General features: G+C 36.5%; 1 protein-coding gene across 6 annotated transcripts in view; it reads left to right on the forward strand.

The window, feature by feature from the left end:
• LOC145681014 (uncharacterized) overlaps nucleotides 1–22,602 on the forward strand; it is a 172,965-nt gene that overhangs the window by 65,829 nt on the left and 84,534 nt on the right. For 5 of the 6 annotated variants that reach the window (XM_081752292.1, XM_081752290.1, XM_081752293.1 and 2 more), the window contains exon 5: nucleotides 10,551–11,807. The exons of the other annotated variant lie outside the window; for it this stretch is intronic. In XM_081752292.1, coding sequence (XP_081608418.1) covers nucleotides 10,551–11,520 — 970 coding nt within the window. In that variant the 3' untranslated portion in view covers nucleotides 11,521–11,807. Of the gene's footprint in view, nucleotides 1–10,550; nucleotides 11,808–22,602 lie in introns of those variants that run through there. 6 annotated transcript variants of the gene reach the window in all.

Genomic DNA, 22,602 nt, shown 5'->3' on the forward strand with positions numbered 1-22,602 from the left:
GGCGGGAGCTCATGTGGTTCGGATTCCACGTTAATCAGTAGGTCTACGTCTCATATAGCCTCGCTGCTGAAAGGGACGCTAAACTAAAATCAACTCGAATTTGAAGATGTCGCACTACAGGTGATCGAAGTGGCCCTCCTTTGTTAATTTGAATGGTACAAATTTTTTTTCTTGGGTGGACAAAAATGGGCAAAAATTAGCCAAATTCCGAGTCAGATAAAATTCTAATTTGAAGATGATGCTCTACAACTAAATGGACCCAGATTTTCCTTTTGGTATTCTTATACTGCCACACGACTAAACAATTTCAAATCCCCCCCCCCACACACACACAACATTAGCAACTTTAACTGCTGGGATGAGTGCCGTGGACATTTTGTTGTAGGCAGAGTTTCTTCCAGACATGTTTTTAGGGGGCCACTGCCCCGCCGGATCTCTCAGTGACCCCCCCCCCCCCGAGGAGACCAAAACAAGAAGGCTATAATATATTAATAAATAGAATAGTTCCAGCAGTGCGCCCCCGGAATACTACTCGTAAGTGTGCCTCCCCCCGGAACATTGTTTCTGAAAGAAACATTGGTTGTAGGTGATTTGACATTGTTATTTATATCTTCTTCCAAATAGCTGACATTCATGCATCATTGCTGGGAGGATAAATCACTTACCCTTTTGTTATTCTCCTTTAACATGACCTTGGAAGTAACAACAGAACATTGCTGCACGTCTTGCAAATAAGAACAGAAATAAAACACTAAACTGCTGAACAAGACTATACTATTCATAAAAATAAATAAGTAAAGTAAAGTATTTTTTATGAATAGTAGGGAATAGTCTTGTTCAGCAGTTCAGTGTTTTATTTCGGACCTTGGAAGATATTCTAAACCGACAACAATGAACCATTTTAAGATTTTGAGTCTATTTATATTAGAAACTTGAAATTCCATTTATAAGGAAATTTGTTGGACGTTAAAAAGTATCAGTATTGTCGTTCCTTTAAATATACATTTATATGCAGTAACGACATAAACATGCACTAACTTCCGAAATATGCAGATAAATATGCACTATAAAACTGTGCTCTTTTACTCCAAAACACCTGAAACGAATTTCTGTTTAAAGAGCATATCAATATCACATCAGGAAAAAACATGCAAACATTTGGCATCCAAAACAGCGAAAATACGCATAGAAAGAGAAGCATACAAGTCTTAGATTGTGTTTAGTGGCACTTTATATCATTTTTCATGCAAAACGTTATCTAATTCCTTGGAAGGAGGAGGGAAGCGCAACCTCTTTATTTTCAAAACGGACCATATTTTGTTCAAATCTGGTGGAACATAGGGGATGTGTTGTGTGCACGTTCCTGTTGATGCTCAAACTACGTTTGAAGTTCCTAGAGCACAGTTGTCCAAAATGAAGAGTTCGGATTTCGGTCCCGAGCTAAATAATTAAAAAGGGAGTCTACATACGCACTAGCCATATAAGTGAATATCGAGCCAGAATCCTAGTCCGAGCAAGCTCGAGACGTGATGAGATTAGTGAGTACGAGCATGAGCGAATGCAAGCCTATTAAGGACTGAGCCTCAGCCCTTAGTGATCGTTGTTGAGGGGTAGCGAGTCCAAGCTCTATCAAGTGCAAATCTCCAGAAAGCGTGAACTACATTAAAATTAGTGAGCTCGAGATCCATTGAAGAAAATGAGTCTGAGCGAGCCCCTATTGCAAAATTGCTACCTCTGTCCAAGAGATGTGACTTGGAGCTATGTCTTCCTTGTAGATTTCGTCACCTTATAGGTAACTATGTGTGTGCCATTGGTTGAACGTGTCCCCAAAATGGACTTTAGGGCTTGGAGTGATTGTCCTGTGTACAGTAATTAAAACTGCAAGATATCAGGATATGGCAACCCATATATCATAGCAGAACGCTCGCGTGCTTGGCTTTAGGAAAGATAGTTTAGTCCCTGAACGACCAACGAGTCCAATCGAGTCCAATGGACTCATGGCGTATAATTTCTATTCGTCTGGAAATTATTTGTTGCTCAATAGATGTCTTTTTATAGATACACTACCGTTAGGAATGCGTGATTGTTATACTTCCATGTTCTGTAAGAAACATTTAAAAATGAAACATTATTAAACATTATACAAAATTACACTTTGCAACACAATGTAAGGTTTGATAATATGTTATCAACAGTGAGTCTATTGGACTCACTTTGGCTGTTTATGTTGGGAAAATAGGTTGGCTGTTGTGTCCCCTGAAGGGTTATGTCCGAGCTTCGACATGATTCCTAATCTGACGAATGAACAGAAGTAAAGAATGTGTCTTACTTTAGGGACGAGATTTTGAGGATTCATCTCTGTATTCACCTTGCGCCATACCATACGCCTCCCATTGGACTCTATAAGATTAAATTTACTTTCGTCCGAAAATATGACCCTATTCCAGAAAGAAGCCTGATCCCTTATCTGTATACTCTTTTTCAAACTTTAGTCTCTTTATATGATTTGTCTTGTTCACCCAGAACATTTTCCTGGCTATCCGACCATGATACCCTGCAAATATTCCGCACTGTACTGGCTGATATTTTAACACCGCGTGTTTCCAGATCCGTTGCCAATTGCACAGCACTACTTTTCGGAACCTTTTTTCTTTCCCTAATAATGTAACGTTTATCTTGTTCACTCAACACTCTTGGTCTTCCAGTTCTTTTTTTTTTTTTTTTCGCACAGTGATAGAAACATCGCAATTATTGTTTGTACTGTTGAACGAGGCCTGTCTGCAAGGTTTGCTATCTTTCTCAAAGACTTACCCTTTTTATGCAATTTAATAATTACTTTTCTTGTCTCCTCATTTGTTTCTGTTCGGTTGCTTCCCATTTTGACAGCCCACCGTGCAGTTTTTTCACTTCTATTCACAACTAAACTCATTCTGTTACTCGTCATGCTATACAGAGGTGTATACTCAGGTGAATACTAGTGAACCCCAGTTGTGGTATCTTTGTTTCGTATTCGTACGTCAGGTGTGCGATCACTTTTTGCGTCTACTCTATACACTTTCTGCGGAATTTATTTACTTTCTGACCATTAAACTTGTCTTTGTGGTTCTTTATTGATATATTCATAAAGCTTAGTTTTCATTATTCATATTGTGTGTGTTATTACACTTCTTAAATTTTCTGTTTCTTTTTCGCAGGCATTCTCGTTTCAATAGCATAGGTGTACGAACACTTTCTGCTCCCACTGTATGTACAGTAAATACAAATTTATAATTTTTGACTTTACGAAGTATACAATGTAATTGTTCAATAATTAACATAAGCAGGCATTCATTAATTTATATTAATATAATAATTAATAAAACTAATAAGCGGGTGATTGATGACTCAGTGGTAGTTTTCATCTATGGTATTCTAACCCAGGACATGTGGGTTTTCGATGGCTAATTTTGTGTTCGAAAATTTTCTCGGTGGTAGGCCTATTGCTCCATCATCACTCATTAACGAATTTAGTTTATCAAAACTCTATAGCCATATATTCATTCTGTCCGTCAGTGAAACAAACAGTCTCAAGAACTATCTGATGGATTACCATCAATTTTGGCCATGATGTACAGAGTCAATAGTTAAGAATCGAGTTCCCTGATGAATGTAATATTCAAACCGGAAGCGGTACAAATCAACCATTTCCGTTTTTAACGTTAATCATTATATAGTAAATACGGTAATAGATAGCGAGAAGCGGTTTCCAGTAATCGACATATATAACATTCATGTAGATAGAATGTTACCCAATTTGTGCATCTGCTGAAAATAATGAGCTTAGGTATTTAGAGAGCATTTTCCGCTTTAGAAAATGTGTGCTTGGTAAAGAATGTAGAGAATTAGCTGAGTCAAGCACGTAGCTAGAATATGGTAATAGGAAGGGGGGGGGGGTCTGTCACGAAATACTGTGGTTATTTACCAGGGGCTTAATCATTCTAAACTATTTTATTGGCAACATATATTGGTTCGTTTAGCAAAGATTTCTAATGGGGGGATGATATGAAATACTGTGGTTACACACCAGAGGCTCGATCAATCTAAATATTTTACTGACAAGATACCCATAATGATTGGTTAGGACAATAAAATTAGGATATATTAGTATTTTAATAAGAAGCTGTGAAGAAATCTCGAGTAAAAGAATATAAAAAAGTATTGAAAAAGATATAGTCTTCCGAGGTCATTCGAACGATGTCGAGAATTTTGCGTCTGGGAAATTTGCGCCCTACCTCAAGAACAGGGAAAATTGCGCCTGCGATGTACCTCCACCGGGAAGTTTGAGCCCTGCGAAATTAAAGAACCTATTGGAGCTTACGCATTTGCTCGGAGGGGCTGACATTACAGCATAAAACAATCCTCCTCCCACAACCATGCCATTTGTGATTTATTTTCATTGTGGCTATATAAGGGGAGAATAAACTTCAATATAAGCCAAAAGAACACAACGGATCAACGCAATCACTGCTTCTTCGAGAGATGATTTTGGGGGAACACTGGCCTCCCCAGAGCTCTCAGAGTGCCCCCTCGGAGGAGACCAAAATAATACGTCTATAATATAATAATAAATAGAATAGTACCAGCAGTGACCCCCCTCCGGAATACTAAGTGTGCCCCCCGGAACATTTTTTCTGAAAGAACGACTGAACGCAATTGTGTGTTTGAAGTGTAATTCCAGCAAGTAAACACATTGTACATAGTTTTCTTGATAATATTACTGAACTGATTTTACATTCACTTTACATTTTCTTTTCTATATTTTGTGTCCTGAAAAGCCAAACAACTCGCAAGGATTGTGAACAGAGATATCTGGGTAGAGCCAAACAGCCTTTTGTAGATTAAATTATACTCTTTGATTATATTAATAAATAATTATATGTCAGTCATTTATACTTTTATTGTAAATTTTGTAGTATAATGAAAAATTGTATTTGTATGGATTGCCCTTTAGTGAACTAAAATGGTATTTTTTTCATTTGTTCGGAATATTATAACGGATGGAGTAACTCACTGAGACGATGAGAGGCAAGCCTAGTTCAAGTGTGAGTGGAAGTTACTTTACACAATACAAAAATAAGTTGAATTGTAGGGCGCTAGCATCCCAGTGCAAATATATAGCCGGCGCATTTTCCCCTCTTCTTGGGGTAGGGCGCAAACATCCCAGTGCAAATATATTGCGAGCGCATTTTTTCCTATTTTTGTGGTAGGGCGCAAATTTCTCGCATTCAAGGAAAATATAATGTCCGTGAAGTTGACAAGCCACTTATGTCAGACTCCAATTTCGACTTTAAACGTCACTAGTGCTACGTTAGTGTTCGATAGTGACGCAAATCGTTAGTACTCCACAGATAACGTGTGCTTTTTAAATAATGGATATAAGTCTTCTAACCGCATGCCAACACACCCACTTCCAAGAATCATCTCAAAAATGAGGTTAACCGTTAGAGCAAGTAAGTGTTCATTAGTGCCATTAACATTAACGTTAATGCCTCCATCGTACGGCCCTTTGAGTAATAACACCACCACGATCTTTGCTAGTCTCAATGCGTCCCTATATTCTCGCGAAATTCTGACGTGCCCAAGTTAGTTACATTTTTTTTTTTGCAACTATTGTTTATTGTTAGTCTGCAGAGTAGTCCTTACATTAATATGCCATTGTCCTTGATAATCATTGCGTATTTACAAGCAGTTTGTTATTACTGTTAGAAGATATCAAAAAACAACAGATAAAATCTACTACTTAACGGTTCATATTTTTCTTTTACAGTACATAAACGATTAATAATAATAATAATAATAATAATAATAAGACTATTCCAGCATAAAAGTTATCAATTGCATCACACTGGCAACAAGCGACGCATATTTAACTTCATAAAAATTCGCTTCTCACGATTTTCTGGAAAACTACATATGATAACATCTTCATTATGTCAAGTTGTTTATCTCAGTGTGATATATGTCTTACCTCTGGACAATATCACAGTAAAACAAAAATTAAATATTAGGAGTCAGGGTTGGCTGGTTTAAACCAAGGTTTAAACCAGCTGTTTTTTTTCAAAAAAAAAAAAAAAAAAAACTGGTTTAAACCAAAAAACAAAAAAATGTTCGTAAAAGTGTAAGTGTTTCAAAAATCTTGATGAACACACATTTGTGGGTTATCATGTTTCACTCCCGTATATTATTCGTATTATATTCAGACCTAAATTCCCCATTCATTACTCAAAAAGATTATACTACAAAAGCAACTTTTTTTACAAGTTTATAAATGTTTATTTTGTGATTTTTTTGTAGTTGTTATTATTATATAATTGCAATCGAAGAAAAATTCTAAATATTGTTTCGTTTCAATGTTCACTATTGATAAAATACATCGAAAATGCCGTACTTTTTGTGTGTGTGTGGGGGGGGCATACAGACCCCACGAGAGGCATTTAGTGAAATAAGTATCTTTGGTATCTATTTATGTATAAATGAGTCTGAGCCAAAGTGGACTCAAATAATTCGTATCTTTATTCACTTTTCTTATTGATATGCAGATTAAGTCGGTGTATTTCTTTAATTTGGACCAATAAAAGTCGTTGTTAACTAACTTGAACTAAATTAGTTCTTCTGTACTCCGTAGTACTTTGAAATTGTTCATATATAATTCTGTGTAATGGTTTCACTTGTGCAACTGTTTATCTTTTTGTCTTTCTGAAATGACTCTTGACAGTTATGTTAAGAGGCATGTAAAGATCAGTACAACGTATTTTTTTTTTTTTTTATCAGTATTCTTCGTGAGTGAGTCGGCAGACGTATCGCATTTGTGGCCAATTATTCCTGGTTCCGAGTTCAAATGGAGGACAATTTCTCTCGGATGTAACTCGAGAAGCGGTTTTTATTCCGCTTTAAGCTTATGTGACCCCTTCCAGCATAACCCGGTTGTTGCATAATAACATCAAGGCGAAACAAACTTATTTCTGTCCATATATGATATGAATATATAGAGCAAATCATTTAAACCATAAAAATCTGGTTTAAACTAAAAAAAACCTACTTTAAACCAAAAAACCCGGTTTTTTTGGTTTTTTTAAATAAAAACCATGGTTTTTGCCAACCCTGTTAGGAGTACATCGTACTTTTGGACTACATCTCATTAACCATGGGAAGATTGAGTAGTGTATACTTTAGGATGTTTCAGCTTAACTTGCATCATACATTCTTAGGATTACAAAAAGGAAATTTGTTCGTTTGCATTTGAACAAAAATTCTTAGGATTACAAAAAGAAAAATAATATTTTTTCTGAATTCCGGATTTTTTCCGAATTCTGGAATTTTTCTGAATTCCGGAATTTTTCCGAAATCCGGAATGTTTCCGAATTCCGGAATTTTTCCGAAATCCGGAATTTTTCTGAAATCCGGAACTTTCCCGAATTCTGGAATTTTCCGATTTTACTTTCCGGATTCCGGAAAGTAAAAATTCCGGAATTGGCCATCCCTAGTTGAAACATAACAAAAATGTGCAAGTTTAGCGTGAGACTATTGACTAGCATAATATTATAGGGCGGTATTCAGAGAGAATGAGTTACTCGTTTGTTTGTCGTGGACTAGTTAATGGCATGCTATATCTTTATTAAGGAAGGTGCACTTTTTTGGTATTCAGAGTCAACTTTGAGTACAACTAAAACGTTGATTTGGGTATGATTAACTTACACAACCCCAATGCATTGCTGAAAAAAAGAATGTGGCAACTACGGAAAAGTAGATGAGCGCATGCGTAGTCTTTAAAAATGAAAATAGAGGAATTACGAAATCCGAAATGTTGTGTCGCGCGCTAAACCGTGGGTAAAGGATTAGCCTCTGCTCTAGATTAATTAGTCACATGTGATTAACTTCGTCAAATACGACGTCCTAATAAGAGATTCCGAATACAATTTTTATAACCATCCGTTAGTCAATCTCGTAGTATGGCTTTAATCAGACGTCAAAATGACTCTGCATAAGGCCCATAGTTTTCAGATTTTTCACTTCTGAAAGAAGTGACATGTCAGTTGAACATTTCAATCGCACTAATACTAATTGGATAATGTCTCTTCGTAACACAACTTCGTTGTTTCACTGGGTTGTTTTGGTCTAGTTTTTTTTTTTTTTTTTTTTTTCGTCATGATAATTAAACCTTAACGCTGAATCAAAATACATTAGATTCCAGCGCTGATTAAACCCGGGACCATGTGCTTTAGCCACTTAGCCACAAAGAGACATATAGGATTTTTCATTTCAATTTGGTTAGGAATATTGTGAATAGGAGTGAATTTTAAAAATATATTTAAAGAAAGAATACCTACCGATACATAATCCATAACCCAAGAAATTTAACGATATATTTTCATATGTTTTCACGCTAGAAAAGAAAGGTTGTGTACGTCTTTTCTTTGTAGTATTTTAATATCAGTATTTCTCTCTCCGGTCTGTTTGAGAAAGATATGATTTCGGTTCTTACATATGCTATATATTTTTTTTTTTTCCGAAGTATTCATATTTCAGGGGCCGCGGTGGCTCAGTCATAGAGCGTTTACATCAGGTGCACAGGGTCCCTGGTTCGATCCCACCTCGCGTCAAGTGTGCTTTGTAGTGGACAAACAGCGTGTGCGTGGATTTTCTCGGGATTCTCCGATTTCCTCCCACTTTCTTCATTCCATCATTTCATTCATTTCTCATCGTTACCGTTCATTTAGCCAAGCTGGCATAACCATGGGACGTGAAACTCAGATTTCATTTTCATTTTTTAAATTCATATTTCAGGCACTGAAACTTGCAGAATTTATATATTTACTTATTTCTCTTATATATTTACTCTTTCACTCCTTGCTTAGTACTCCCTCACAAAGATAATGTTTTTTAACATGCTGACGAGTTCAAAAAGTTCAACTGTAATAACTTTCCATTGACTGCTTTGCTAACGGCAATATTTTCTATTTCATTCATGGAAGTAAGACAGCGACATACCTATGTCACTTTCTCTGATTTCGAAGTAGATATGTCTGATGTGCAACAAAAGGAAAGGGGTGGGAGGAACAAGTATACAAGAGCTGTTACCGATAATATGATTCTGATAGGATACGTAGATTAAAAAGAAAAAAACTTTACAGAAGTTACTCTTATTGCGTTATTTCAATTTGTATGAATATGAAATCATACAGGTATCCTACTATTTTAAAAGAAAAATAAAATAAAAAAAACAAGGGAAAGGGAATGAGATTCGATCTGGTGCCAGAGTGCTTTGCAAGTTTGTAGTCTTTCACTTTACACACTTACTCACTGGGACTTGATTGAAAGGTTACCATACATTGAGCATTTCCAGTCGTAGCGCGTCGCTTCGAGCCTCAAAAGAAGAGCTTTTTTCTGTTTGTTTCTATGTTTGTTTACGAATTCTTGATTACAGAAGCTAATACATGTTTGGCAGACAACTAAATGCTAGATTTAAACCTATGTATTCAACATTTGCTCCCTTACACAGCTCCTTTATTGAAAATTTGTGATTTTCCCTTCGCTATTTGTAAAATCTTTCGAAAGGACAATTGTCAGCATTTACCTTAACCCTTATCCGGGCAAGCGGGGCCTCCCAGGCCCAGTAGCTTCATATATATATATATATTTTTTTCCGAATTTCTCAATAACCATAAATATTTTGATGACATAAAATTCTGAATTCTTCTATCTTTAGTCGAAGTTAAAGTCAAAAACATATCGAGTTGGTAAGGCTAATAGAGTTGGTAAGGCCCCAGTTGCAGTCTACGTTACAAAAATATCTTGCCCGGACAAGGGTTAATCGATCTTAACTTTGCTTTTTGCTTATAATTTTATTTTTTTTTAGTATTTCTGGGAACATTTTCTTAAAATAAATGTTTTATATCATCTTACTAATCACTCGACTTAAGCCAAGAAGGGACGTAAAAAAATAATAAATGCGAAAAATCATGAAGTGTAGTATATGCGCAAGATTTAATCAGCATATTTGCACCTTATATGTGATAACATCCCTCGGTACTTTAATAGTTTTAGGTCGCTCCTAATACTGTTCAGCGATTCAATGAATAGTGTATTACATGCTCTCTATAATTGTCATTCACACAAAACACGTGTTCAACCAAAAAAACAATTGTTACTTCATTGTCCACATTGTAACTTGCACATGTATTACTGAAAACTCAGTAGAACTCTGACCGATCTTCGAGCACAACTGCTGATTACAGTGTAATGTGAACCATCTTTATTGTCCGGTATATGACCTTATTGAGTTGAAAGTTAGTTTAGTTCGTTCCTGTTTTTTTGGACATTTGCATAACATAAACATAGACATAAAGAAAAGTTAATGTTCAAAACCTTTCTCACCATAACAAGTACTTGCATCCACTTCGGAGCAACTTTTCGAAGCGCACTGTATCTACATTTGTAATTTCGTTTTTTAGACTTAATTGATTTTATCAACACTTCATTCTTTTTTTATTATATAATATTTTATTTTATAGGTTATTAACCAACAAATGCAACACAGGTTTTATCAGCCAATGCCTTTCAAGTGAAAACCACTGGATTCAAATGCTGGATATTTATACCCTTGATGTTCCAATAAATTATCTTTGTGTTATTTTGGACAGTTTATCGCAGCTACAAATTCTGAATCATCCTCTTGTTGGTGCGGCACTGCACAGAATTAGTCAGGAGCGTGGAAGCAACCTTCCCCAGTACACCTTGGTGAACATTGAACTTGCGAATTGGAAACTTGTACAGTCGTTAGACGTGTATAGTGATGATGAATATGAGGAATTTGTGAATAATTATTTAACAAATTGCATCAGAGCGGTTGCATGCCTGTGTCCTTCTATGAAAATTGTAGAGATAATTTTTGACTATGGACCGTTACGGGAGAACCTATTACCATTATTAAAACTCAAGGCCCTTGAGAGTCTGATTTTGCTACATCTGTATCCTGGTGGAGCATACAATGTATTTGATGATTGTATTTTGCCTCTTCTAAAGCAAAATGGGCCTATTATAAAACTTCTGCATTTAGAAGTAATTTCAGCCATTGATATCAACGCAATTGCCAGTTTGTGCCCAAATATAGAGTGGCTGGGAATGAACTCGTGCCTTGTGTTAGAAAATGTGAATGACTTATCGCCAATGAATAACTTGAAGACCTTGTATCTGGCGCATACAGATGTACAAGACGAATTCCCTGTGAATTATTACGAGTTGCTGTTATCAAATCCAAAGTTACAAGAAGTATTAATTGTTGACAGTACTATTTCAAGTGATATTGTACGACAATTACTGTTAAAAGATAATATTTTACAGGAATTGAAGCTTCTATGTCTGATAGAATCCGGCCATTTCGCACCAGAATGTGTGGAAATGTTGTTGTCAGAAAAGAAATCGTTGAAATATATGTATGTGTATAACATGTACAAAGAACCCAGGAAAATAGTGGTCGTCTGAGAAAATCGAGAAAAAAATCCTACATTTAGTTGGATTTTCAACTTAAAATTGAGATCATCGTATAGAATGTTGCTCTTCAAATTGCAACACGTAATTGTTTCTCATATGTGTAGCTTCGGTCATACAGGCTTTTGTTTATATGAATAGTTGTGAATTGTTATTATTATGTAATATAGTCCTACAAGTATATTTTTTAAGTACTAAATATAATATTTATCATACGCTTCGAAAAGAAATAAGATATTTTGAAATCTGAAATTTGGAAATAAAATTATTTTACGTACTAATCATTAAATATTGTTCTTTATTTTATTTTTTATTTTATTTATTTGTTTATTTTTTGCGCTGTTGTCTTTGTTTTATTCGCCAAGTTTTCATTATGTAGAGATATAAGAACATCTTGGTGTGAAACATTCACACAATGACTTGAAGACTTCGACTTCTCTTTTGTAATTACTGAGAAATATTACTTTTGGAAATACCATTCAATATTTGCAAGTGACGGGCAAGCGCATGCGGTGACAGTTTGGTGGAAAGCTATTCTCTGTTGGAAGTGCACGGCGTTACCGTATATTAACAGATTAATGATGAGAGTCAGTCACCCAAACATTGATCGTCCTTAGTGAATGACCACACACAAAAAAGTCTTCCTTCAGAAACTTAAATACAGTTGAAGATTTGCTTAAATAGAGGCTGAATCAAAATTTATTAAATCTATTCCAAAACAACGGATTCATAAACGAGAATAAATAGTAAATTTCTCGAATACACATCCGACTCGAACGAAATTTGCTTCACAGAATGTGTGTCTGCAAAAGGTAAGATGCTCTTTGAAGAGCCCAGTACATCGACTATCGCAAAATATACTGAAATGTCGATGAAGTGTATGATGCAGTACTTTGATGAGTATAGTCGTGAACAACACGACGAGTATAGTTGTATGTTCTGTTCAAGAGTCTGTGTCTGCATTACCAAGACGATGCCAGTGAACCTCTATTTTACAAGTAATGAAACGTGAGAGTAGATGTCTTGAGGCTCCTACAAGCCTGGTAATAGTGCGAGAAAAATTGCATGGTTCGTAATGTGTCATTAGTCCGTCGGTAGTGTACAGAATGGAGGATAGAACGTTTCCACAGCACACGCTGCCTATCAAATTTTCTGCTAAGTTCCAAGGAGCACCTGAATAGACGGGTCCTTCCGGTTGCCCTGATAGGATGACAACTGGCAGTACAGTCATCGTGTGTGGTCCCATGTAAATGCACGAACATTAAAAAAAATGATTGTTAGAAACAAGTTCGTGTCGTTCTTGCACCATTATGCTTGCTCATCCCAGTGCTTTAAATAACACCAGATGAGGTTACGGTATGGAACAAATATGATCACTTAGAGCAGTAATTTTGACAGAACCCTAAAGAGCATCTCTACTCCTGACATTTTTGCACCATTTTTGATGCGAAGAATCTATAGAAAGAGAGAGAGAGGGGTTAAGGACTAATATAGTAAACGTTTTACTCCCCACTATGATTAGCCTAACAGAAAGAAATATTTATAAAATGATTTTGCTTTTCTAAGATTTTGTTGGAGCATATCGGCGTTCTAAATGTGGAGAACACAGATGGTACGTTTACTTAAACATCGCATTTACAATAACATAGTGATCCAACACGGCCTTTAAATAGATTATATATATATAATATGCCTATATCCTTTTTCATCTCGTTTTCAAGGCTTTGTAGGCACTCTCATCTCGTCTCTAGTATTTAATGATTCTTCGCAATGTCATTTCCATTTTCAAAAGCTTCTTCTGGTCTCGTCTCGTCGCGTGGTTAACACTAATTTTTTTATAATTGTAAACAGAAATCCAAACAATGTGAAGAGAATAATTTTGAATTAGATATATATATATATATAAAGTCCTGTTAATCCACGACTGGATCCAGGTTAAACATTTTAGATGGGCAGTGCGGTAGTTAGAATTTTTTGAAGGGGAAGGGGGTTGAAATTGTTCGCACAGATGTTGAAATTGTGCCATTGAATAGGGTGATATGGAACTGTTATTTACTTTCGAAGCAGCAGCAACGAAATCTTTGATAGTACAATCAAATTTGTTGACTCAATGCTAACGTCGTACTTATTTTTGTGTGTAAAATCTGTTTTTTTTTTTTTTTTTCCAAGACTCAAATTACAATTTAAATCTTTAAATAAGTTACTTTTACCGGTATGCCATATCGACAGATTTTCTAACTTTCGGATGCATAGCTGACTCATACCGGCTCGCTTTAAGCACTGCTCATCCCTGAGAATGCCTTCGGTGGTCTCTCAGAGATCGCAGTGACGAGACGAATGGAAAGTATGTAGGTATTTTGCGATGAGAGTCATTTCTGTCTCTGGTAAAATGATGGCTGTGTGCGTGTCCATAGTCATGCAGGTAAGCGGGAAAATCTAGCCTACGCTCACACTCGCTATGAAGCTGCCTTACGTAGCAGTTTGGTATGGCCTGTTACACCTGGTCACCTCTAGTCTTTATCCAGAGAAATTTGATTACTATATCGCACATTTGAGATGTCAGTTCTTTTCTCCAGCCTTAATTGAACAGTTCGCGGGCCCTATCTTCCACCAGAGTAAGGTATTCTTGTCTTTTCTTATTATACACCTTCTACCCTAACCTGCTAAGTCTACTGCTACCTTACATATCAAGTCTTATGTGGTAGCCGGAGTAGTGTCGCATCTTTTTCGCAACCTTCGAGACTTTTACAGTGCTTGCAGCACCCATGATGCTCTTACCAGGCTGGTTACGGATATCTAGAGCATTTGTCAATATCGGGAAAATGGATATTCACAGCCATATTGTAAGGTAATATGACAGTGTACTGCTGGATGTCTTCACACACGAGTTTCCTACACTCAACGTCTCTACAGAATATCTGTGTTTTATGCATAACTGACTGACTTAACGTCAGGTTTCAGTACGTGTTGGAACACTGATACACTTCTCCCACGACTGTCTTCCAAAGATTACCACAAGGCTCGGCAATTTGTCCGTTTGTCTTCAAGCTCTTTACCGTCAAGAACTACGAACGCTAGTACGAGTTAACCAGTCGCTTTATTTGTTTTATACCTTTACTCCTACAGTGGTTCAATGTGGAGATACACTTCGACACTTCTCGAAACCTTATATCATTGGTGTAGAGACCATGGCTTACCGCTAACAGGCGCAAAAATAAATACTTTTCTTTCTTTCTTTTACATGAAAACGGAGGAATGTATTTTTTCCGTTAGTACTTTAGGACGCTAAATTCTTTCCAGTGAATCAAAATTACTTCGGCATGACGCTTAATCATCATTTACTTTGGAATGCTCACCTAGTTTTCCTTACTGCCAGAGCTCAACCAGTTTTAATCTTCTCACTAAACTTACAAAACAATGGGATATGGATATAAGGCCACAAGTACATTTTTCGTCAGTGTTTGGAATCCTGGTGGATTCTTTATGGCAATCTAGCTGTTTCACTTTTAACGCGAGGCTCTGTTAACAGCGTGTGACAGACGTCAGCTCACGAATTCGTTTTCTATTACGGTAGGCTCGAAATACGTCAAGTAAAGCACTTCTTGAAGAAAGGGAATTACTCTCTATCAAATCTGCGCATTTCACATGGCAAGCTCTTCATTTTGAAACCAGTGCAAACTGCTAGATCTCTTATAATTCCTAAATCACAAAAATCCTATCTTATCACCGACAACTACCCTGAATCTGTTTCGCCTACATCAATCTAAACTCCCCTATTATCAAACATTCTGTTTGACATCTTTAAGTATTTCATAACTTGAATTTGCAACTACTGTCGCACTAGATACACATCACTCCACGTTTCATGACGGCATGAGATGATTATATCACTCAACCTCATTGAGAAGCTGTTTTAATTTACACGGACGCTTCTAAGCAGGTAATTGAAGATCAATCGCATGTGGGCATTGAAGACTGTATTACTAACTACAATCTGCGTTTTACTCAAACATTGCCTGTCTACTTTAGCTCTGCCACTGAGAGTTGCGTTACACAATGTGTTCCGTTTAAAACCACCAGTCAGCTGTAGTTGTAGTAATAGTTTTCTCTATAGTCTTCTAATGCACGGTATTTGGATCCTGGTCAACAACAACAGGTACGCAAGTAAGTGGCGTTTTCATTTAGGTGATTTGTGGTCGATTCACTTGAACTGACATAGTTTTCGATTCAATCGACCATGTAAACAAGACTTTGACTGAATCGCCATCTGGTCTAATAGTTGAATTGAAGGCAACTAATCTGCTAATAGCTGAATTGGAAGAGGTTCTGTTTTCTGAGGTTGATTCAATCAGATCTACTAGTGAAGTCTACTAGGTTGTCCAGTGGAAGCACTTCACATGTTGTCGCACAGTCTGATATTTCGATGATCTAGGACAAAATGTGTTTCGTAAAATAATCAATAAATTGACAATTGCCGTTTTTCAATAGTAGGATAACCATAGTTCATGGATATAGCATTTATATTGAAGTCTGTTGTCTAATCTATTCCAAAGACTAGCTCGAACTTATGTGAATATGGGTCGAGTGATTTCGGCAGTGCACGCTCAGAAATCAGTGGTGACTTCCCTTGCTCAGTGTGGATCGTAAGAGTCTTGTAACAGCAGTTGGAAGTATGCATTGTTGTGGTGCTTGTATTACGTCTCTTATGCATTGTAATGTTTCGTTTCAAACTATTATTTTTGCCCTGAGAAGACATACTTAAAACTGTGAGAATTAAACACAATTAAATGTGAAAAGGGACTGTGAGTGTTTGTGCATTAGCCAGAGTTACATTGTATACGAGATGCGCTCAAGTTATAACACCCTGTATTTTTTTCTAAGTAAGTAATCATACGAAAACTGTGAAACTTATAACTTTTCGATGTAATCTCCGAGCACCCGTACACATTTTTCATAACGTCGATGCCATGATTCCATGGCCGTAGCGAACGCTTCTTTAGGAGTCTTTTGACTACTGGAAAATCGCTCATGCAATACCGACACGGCTAGTGAATGTGCAACCATTGAGAGTGTTTACGTTGGAAAGAGCGAAAAGTCGCTAGGAGTCAGGTCGGTTGAATAGGGAACACGAGACACCACTTTGAAGTTATCACGAAGCTGCTGCGTTATTCGTTCGATGTGCTGGTGCGTTGTCTTGGTGGAAGAATACACGTGCAGACTTTTTCGGCCGTTTTTACTCAGTGTTGAAAGGAGCGTCTACAAAAGCATGCACCTGTCACCATAGTATACTTTGGAACGTAGTAAGTAAGGATTACTCTATCGCTGTCCCAGAACATGTCCACCAACGTATTTTCAGCACTGGCGCTTACTTTTTTGTGGTAATCTGCGTGCTTCTATTGAGCAGAGTGGCTCTTCGTTTCAGAATTGAAAAACTGCATCCATGTCTCATTTGTTGTCACAATCAATGAAAACAAAGTCACATTCATGCCGTTATCACGCGTCAACATTCCTAGCAACATGACTTGCGCAGCCTTGTGGTCGTCCGTCAGCATTCGTAGTACCCACCTGGAGGACACTTTTCGCATTTTCAGGTCTTTATGCACGATTGTGTGCACGTATCTCATGGAAATGCCAGCTTTGGAGGCAATGTGTTCCACATATTCGGCAATCCTTCAAAACAACTTTCTCCACTCTTTCGATTATGTCGTCAGACCGGTTTGTGCCAGGCCGAGATTGTCTTGGTTTGTTGTTACACGACTGCCTTTGATCTGTCGCACCCACGAACACACAATAGACATCCATGATACCATCATTATGTGTCTCGCTCAACTGGAGAGCTTCAAGTGGTGTCTTACCACGCTAATGGAAAAAGCGAATAATTACACGCTGTTCTTGTAACGAAAACATTGCCAATTTACAAATATCGTAGTATCGAAAACAGTAATCACTCACTGCTTTCGCTAGACTTGTGTGTGCTGTACAGTGTTGCCATTTCTGTCACGCATTGACAACGATTGCGCACATACGTATTTCAAGACAAACGACACGTTTCTATCTGTTATCAGTCCTGAGAAAAATTGGAGGTGTTATAACTTGAATGCACCTCATTCAAGTCACAGGTAGGGTATCAGATTGTTAAAAACTGATGTGTTATTGCGCAAATTAGTGCACTTAAGGAATTCAAGTTGAATGACATTTGATGCCTTACTGATATATGCTAAGTAATCAGTTGAACGCTGCCTATTATCTGATTAGGCTTTATCTTCTATTAAGGCGTCACTTAGAACTTTCAGTCACAAACTTAAACTGAAGTGGAAGACGGTACCAAATCATGGCTAATTTTCTGGAAAAATAATTTTCTCTTGAGAGAAGTCTTCAATTTGTTGTTGTCATGACATCGCAACCTAGTATGTCCCAAGGTCATGTTCGAAGGTCTCGCAAGTCCTTCAGTGATTGCAGCCGGAAGTTAAAAACGTAAAGTTAAGAGTGGTTGAAGAAACAAGGCATGAATAGTTGTCGTTGGCCATTGAAGTAAAACAAACAAAAGAGAAAAAAGGATTCTGCTTCAATTGTGAAGGGACTTTCAACTGGTAGAATGTAGTAGTCCCGTCATTAATCCTCCGAAGCCTAAGGTCACCTTAACTCTCCAAAATAAACTGTTCCTTTAATAGTTGACAAATCTATCGAGTCACCAGTGCAATGTTATTCGTGACCAGACCAAACGGTTGAAGAGGAGTAATAAAGTAAAAACTGACAATAAGGAATGTTACCCGCTAGGAATAGTTGTTACAGGCGTGTCTGTAAAAGTTCCCTTATAATTACTGTTAGAATACACTATCAAAAGATTAGATGTATAGAAAGACATTTTGGTATATGCAAAGGGTATAGCTAGATAAAAGGGTGAAAAGTGCCCTTACATGGATTGTTGTGATATACTAAACGTACCGCATATCCAATGATAACTTTGGCCAAAAAGTCAACTTCAAATTGCTTTGAATTTCAAAAGTTATTGTTGAAAATTCGAAAATTAAAAATTGTTCATATCTCGGAAACGACTTGTTACGAGGATGAAACAAGATATGAATATACTTGACTTAAACGGCCTTACCGAGAACAAGAAACAATGTATTACACCTTTCAAATTACTAGCGAAAAGCGCGTCTAAAATATTCGAATTCAAATCTTTTTGTTTTATGTTCGAATGACACCCTTCTATTTTCCACCATTGTTTGATATCCTCGTGCAACTTGGTTTAAAATGAGTAAAGCTAAAGTTGGATACGCTTGGAAAATATGCAACTCGCGGTAGGCCATAAATATTTTGGCTGGCATGAATACTATCAGAAGTCAATGATGTTTAATGCTTTTAAGTGGCAATATAACTTATAATAGTACCTCTTTCAGAAACAGGGTAGGAGCACCAGTGCCACTAATTTTCAGTCTGCCGTAGGATACCAATCGTGATTTACAGAAAACTTTTTTGAGTATCCCTATATATAATGCACATGATGATGATGATACAAAAATTATCCAAATATTTTTGCAATGTCCTTCTGTATTAGAAAACATTACAGGGAAAATGGAGGACATGTATGTAGAACCTTCAATCTTCATCACTGTGTGCATTTATTATTGGAATGACAAAACCAGCAACACATAATTTGCTTAAAATCTCTAGACCGAACAATCTTAGCAAAGTAGCGAGCATGTGAAAGCTAATAAATGTTTGCAGCGATATATGCACATTCACAATGATATCGCTTTAGACCCGAATACTCTATTGTATTTGGGACAAAATCAATATAACTCTTGTATGTCTTCTCACTAATATGTCGAGATCGAATTTAACGATGTTCGTATTTTCTTTCAGGAACGGAGATTGATGTTACCTTCGTTCATTATTTCATGAGTTGAGTTGATTTTAACGTCCCTTTCAGTAGCGAGGCTATATGTTATGTGGATCTACTGATTAACGTGGAATCCGAACCACAAGCTCTCGCCAATAACCGAACCTGGGTCTCCCACGCCAAAGGCGCGTGCGCTATCTGCTTAGGCACAAAAGGAGCTCTCACTCTTCATTTTACCCGAATAGGAAACTGCATGAGACAACTGATAGGAACCTGTAAAAAGAATTTTTACGTGTGTTTCTGTCAACTCCAGGAAGTCCGCAGACAGTGATTTATCTACACCCCTCTAAAATTTTCGGACACCTCGGAAATAAATTCCTTACACCTCTCTTACTAGGGGGGGTGCAATATTAAAAAGATTCATTCTCGTTCTGCCTAAAGCCCTCCAGGATTTTGTAGAAAATATTTTACATGATCTTTAGGCAGAAGTGGAATTCCCGTTCTATCTAATCTTTGGAGACAGGAAATTCTATGCGAGGAGGAAATTTTTAGGGAAATGCAGCACCGAAAAGCTTGACTCCTAGCGTGTTTGTATGCAGATCGGAACTCATGTGTAAAATGGCTGTAGTAACGAGGGCGGGAAAACTAAATCCAAGCGGTCAAAATTCAAAGAAAATTCTGACGAGGACAAAATCACAGGAGTATTTATTGGATGTACCAGTGCATACCCTATATGATTATTTTTTCCCTTCAACTGCCATATATTCTAAAATGTTACCTATACTTTTTTTAAACTGAAATAACTTTATTTTAAAATGCTGAAACTCAATAAAACATAAAAATGTTATAATAAAAGGGCAGATTAGCTTTAATTACTTTCACACATACCCATATGAAAAGTTCTGGGTATTCCAATTTATTATACCTTTAATACATTTGAAATACGTTTAGCATATTCAGGCATGTAGCCAGGATTTCGTGAAGGCGGGGGTGAGTGACATGGAATACTGTTGTTATCATACCAGGGGCTCGATCATTCTGAACTATTTTACTGGAACGCGTATTGGTTTGCTTAGCAGGATTTCGTAACGGGGGAGGGGGGCGTGACATTAAATTCTGAAGGCCCAGGACCTCGATCAATTTAAACTACTTTACTATCAACATACATTGGTTTGTTGTGACAATAAAATGAGGATATGTTAGTAAGTATTTAATATCAAACTATGAAGAAATCTCGAATAAAAAAATTAAAAAAGTATTGAAAAAGCTTTAACAATATTTACATCCTTCCTTAGTTTATTCATATATAAGAATTTTCCTTTCATTATGATCTCAACTATTATAAAAAGTACATACTCAATAATGTCTTGTAAAATATTTTACAATATCTGCTTTTCTTTCTCTGTTTAATCAAATGTCAACAGAACTTACTGTCCACATAAATTTTGGTTTTTATTATTCCGTCAACTACTGTCTGTTCCAAATGACAGGTTAAAGGAGCAGTAGAAAATTGTTTTTGAAATAACATTTTTGATACTGCAAGGATACGATGACGAAAAATTATGATAAAAAAAAATGTCCATGCTGTTACACAACGGCACAATGCTTTCGGAAGCGTGAAATCTCCCTCACTAGTGGCAGAAATTCTGAGAATTCAGTAACTTTTCTAGAAATTTCAAATTCCCTTACTCTTCCAGGATATCACTCTGACCTCGCCACCATGTATTGCAAGTAATACAAATCTCTTCATAAGAGTAACCAAAAGCATCCTGTAGTTTATTTTTAACACTGGTCCTTCTTTTTCTCATCTCATTTTGTCTAATTCTTCCTTAATTCTTTTCATTTCTGGTCTCGAAGGGGGGGGGGTCCGGACGCCCCCTTGGTTACGTGCCTGGCATATTGCAGTAAGACCATTCATTTTAATTACGAAAAGTAACTGTGGTGCTATTTGATTCTTAAAAAAAGTAGTTCTTGTGTGGTAGCATATAGCAGTCTTTTATTTTGAGTAATGTATAAATATTTACTTTAAGGGCCATTCCACGCGAAAGTGAGCCTGAACCCAAATTTTCGATAACTGTCAAAACCAATGCATTTTTACATATATATGAAGTAAATAGAACGAAATTTACTTTTTCACAAAGAAAAACTTAGTTATACTTAGAATTCACGTAAAATTGTAAGTCTAAGTTGTAAATTTGTAACATGTCAGCTGCGAGGATTTTTTTTATCCTTGTTATCAGCAACATTTTACGGTAATTTGTGCATGTTCGGCTGAAGTAATTTCGAGCTATTCAAGATGCTTCTTTTTGCTACAAGCTGCAGTTGAAAAAGTGTTTACAGGATAAAAATTGTTTATAATATCATTAAAGATATAAATGTCAACTTAAGTGTCCTACCCGTGACAGAAAACTACCAAAAGTTATTGTACTGAATTACTAAATTTGAGAATGTGGTTCGTACTTAGTAGAAGTAACAATTTGCATGTGTACTTCACATTTACCAAATTTTGGGCTAATGCTAATAATATATTTCGATTTATTTCAATTTGAAAACTTGTCCTGCCCGTGACAGTGGGCATGCCATTGGTGGGAAAGTTTGTGTACATTGGTTATTCATGATAGAAAATGATTCCATGTGTACTAAAATAAAGTTTTCTAAGCATGAACATTATTTACTTAAATAGAGGATTATCTATTACTGTTAGTATGATGTTTTAACGTAAAATAAGTGTCATATAAATATTATCATTAGCGTCACCTTTTTATTCGTTTCAAGGGAGAAGTGGATGGGATTGGAGTACGTACAAGAAGGCCATATGGGACTTTGTGAAACAATAGAAAGTAATTGTAGAATGTGCTGCTGATTTCGTGGCAGCTTTAAGCTCTTCGTTTCAAAATATATATTTTACTACTATCATCAGCAGAAATTGGAAAAAAAAAAAAAAGACGCTTTGAATAAAAGGCGGGAAAATGCTCTTATCAATTGAATATCTCCAATCAAAACACTTTTTTCCTGCAATTTGACAGCGAAAATTGAGTAGTTCGTCGAACTTTTAAATCAGAGCTTCATCCGTGTAAAATCTTTAAATTCCTAACAGACTTTTATTCAGATTCTGAAAATGATGATTCCGAAAGTCATGAAGATATCCTGAGCGACGACTTAGGTTTACATGTTAACAAGGCTTATGTTAGGCCAGCTGTTGAAGATATAACAAGGAACATTTTTGTTGA

The sequence above is a fragment of the Thermobia domestica genome, chromosome 3 (assembly GCF_964235325.1).
Source record: "Thermobia domestica chromosome 3, izTheDome1.hap1.1, whole genome shotgun sequence".
Taxonomy (NCBI): Eukaryota; Metazoa; Arthropoda; class Insecta; order Zygentoma; family Lepismatidae; genus Thermobia; species Thermobia domestica.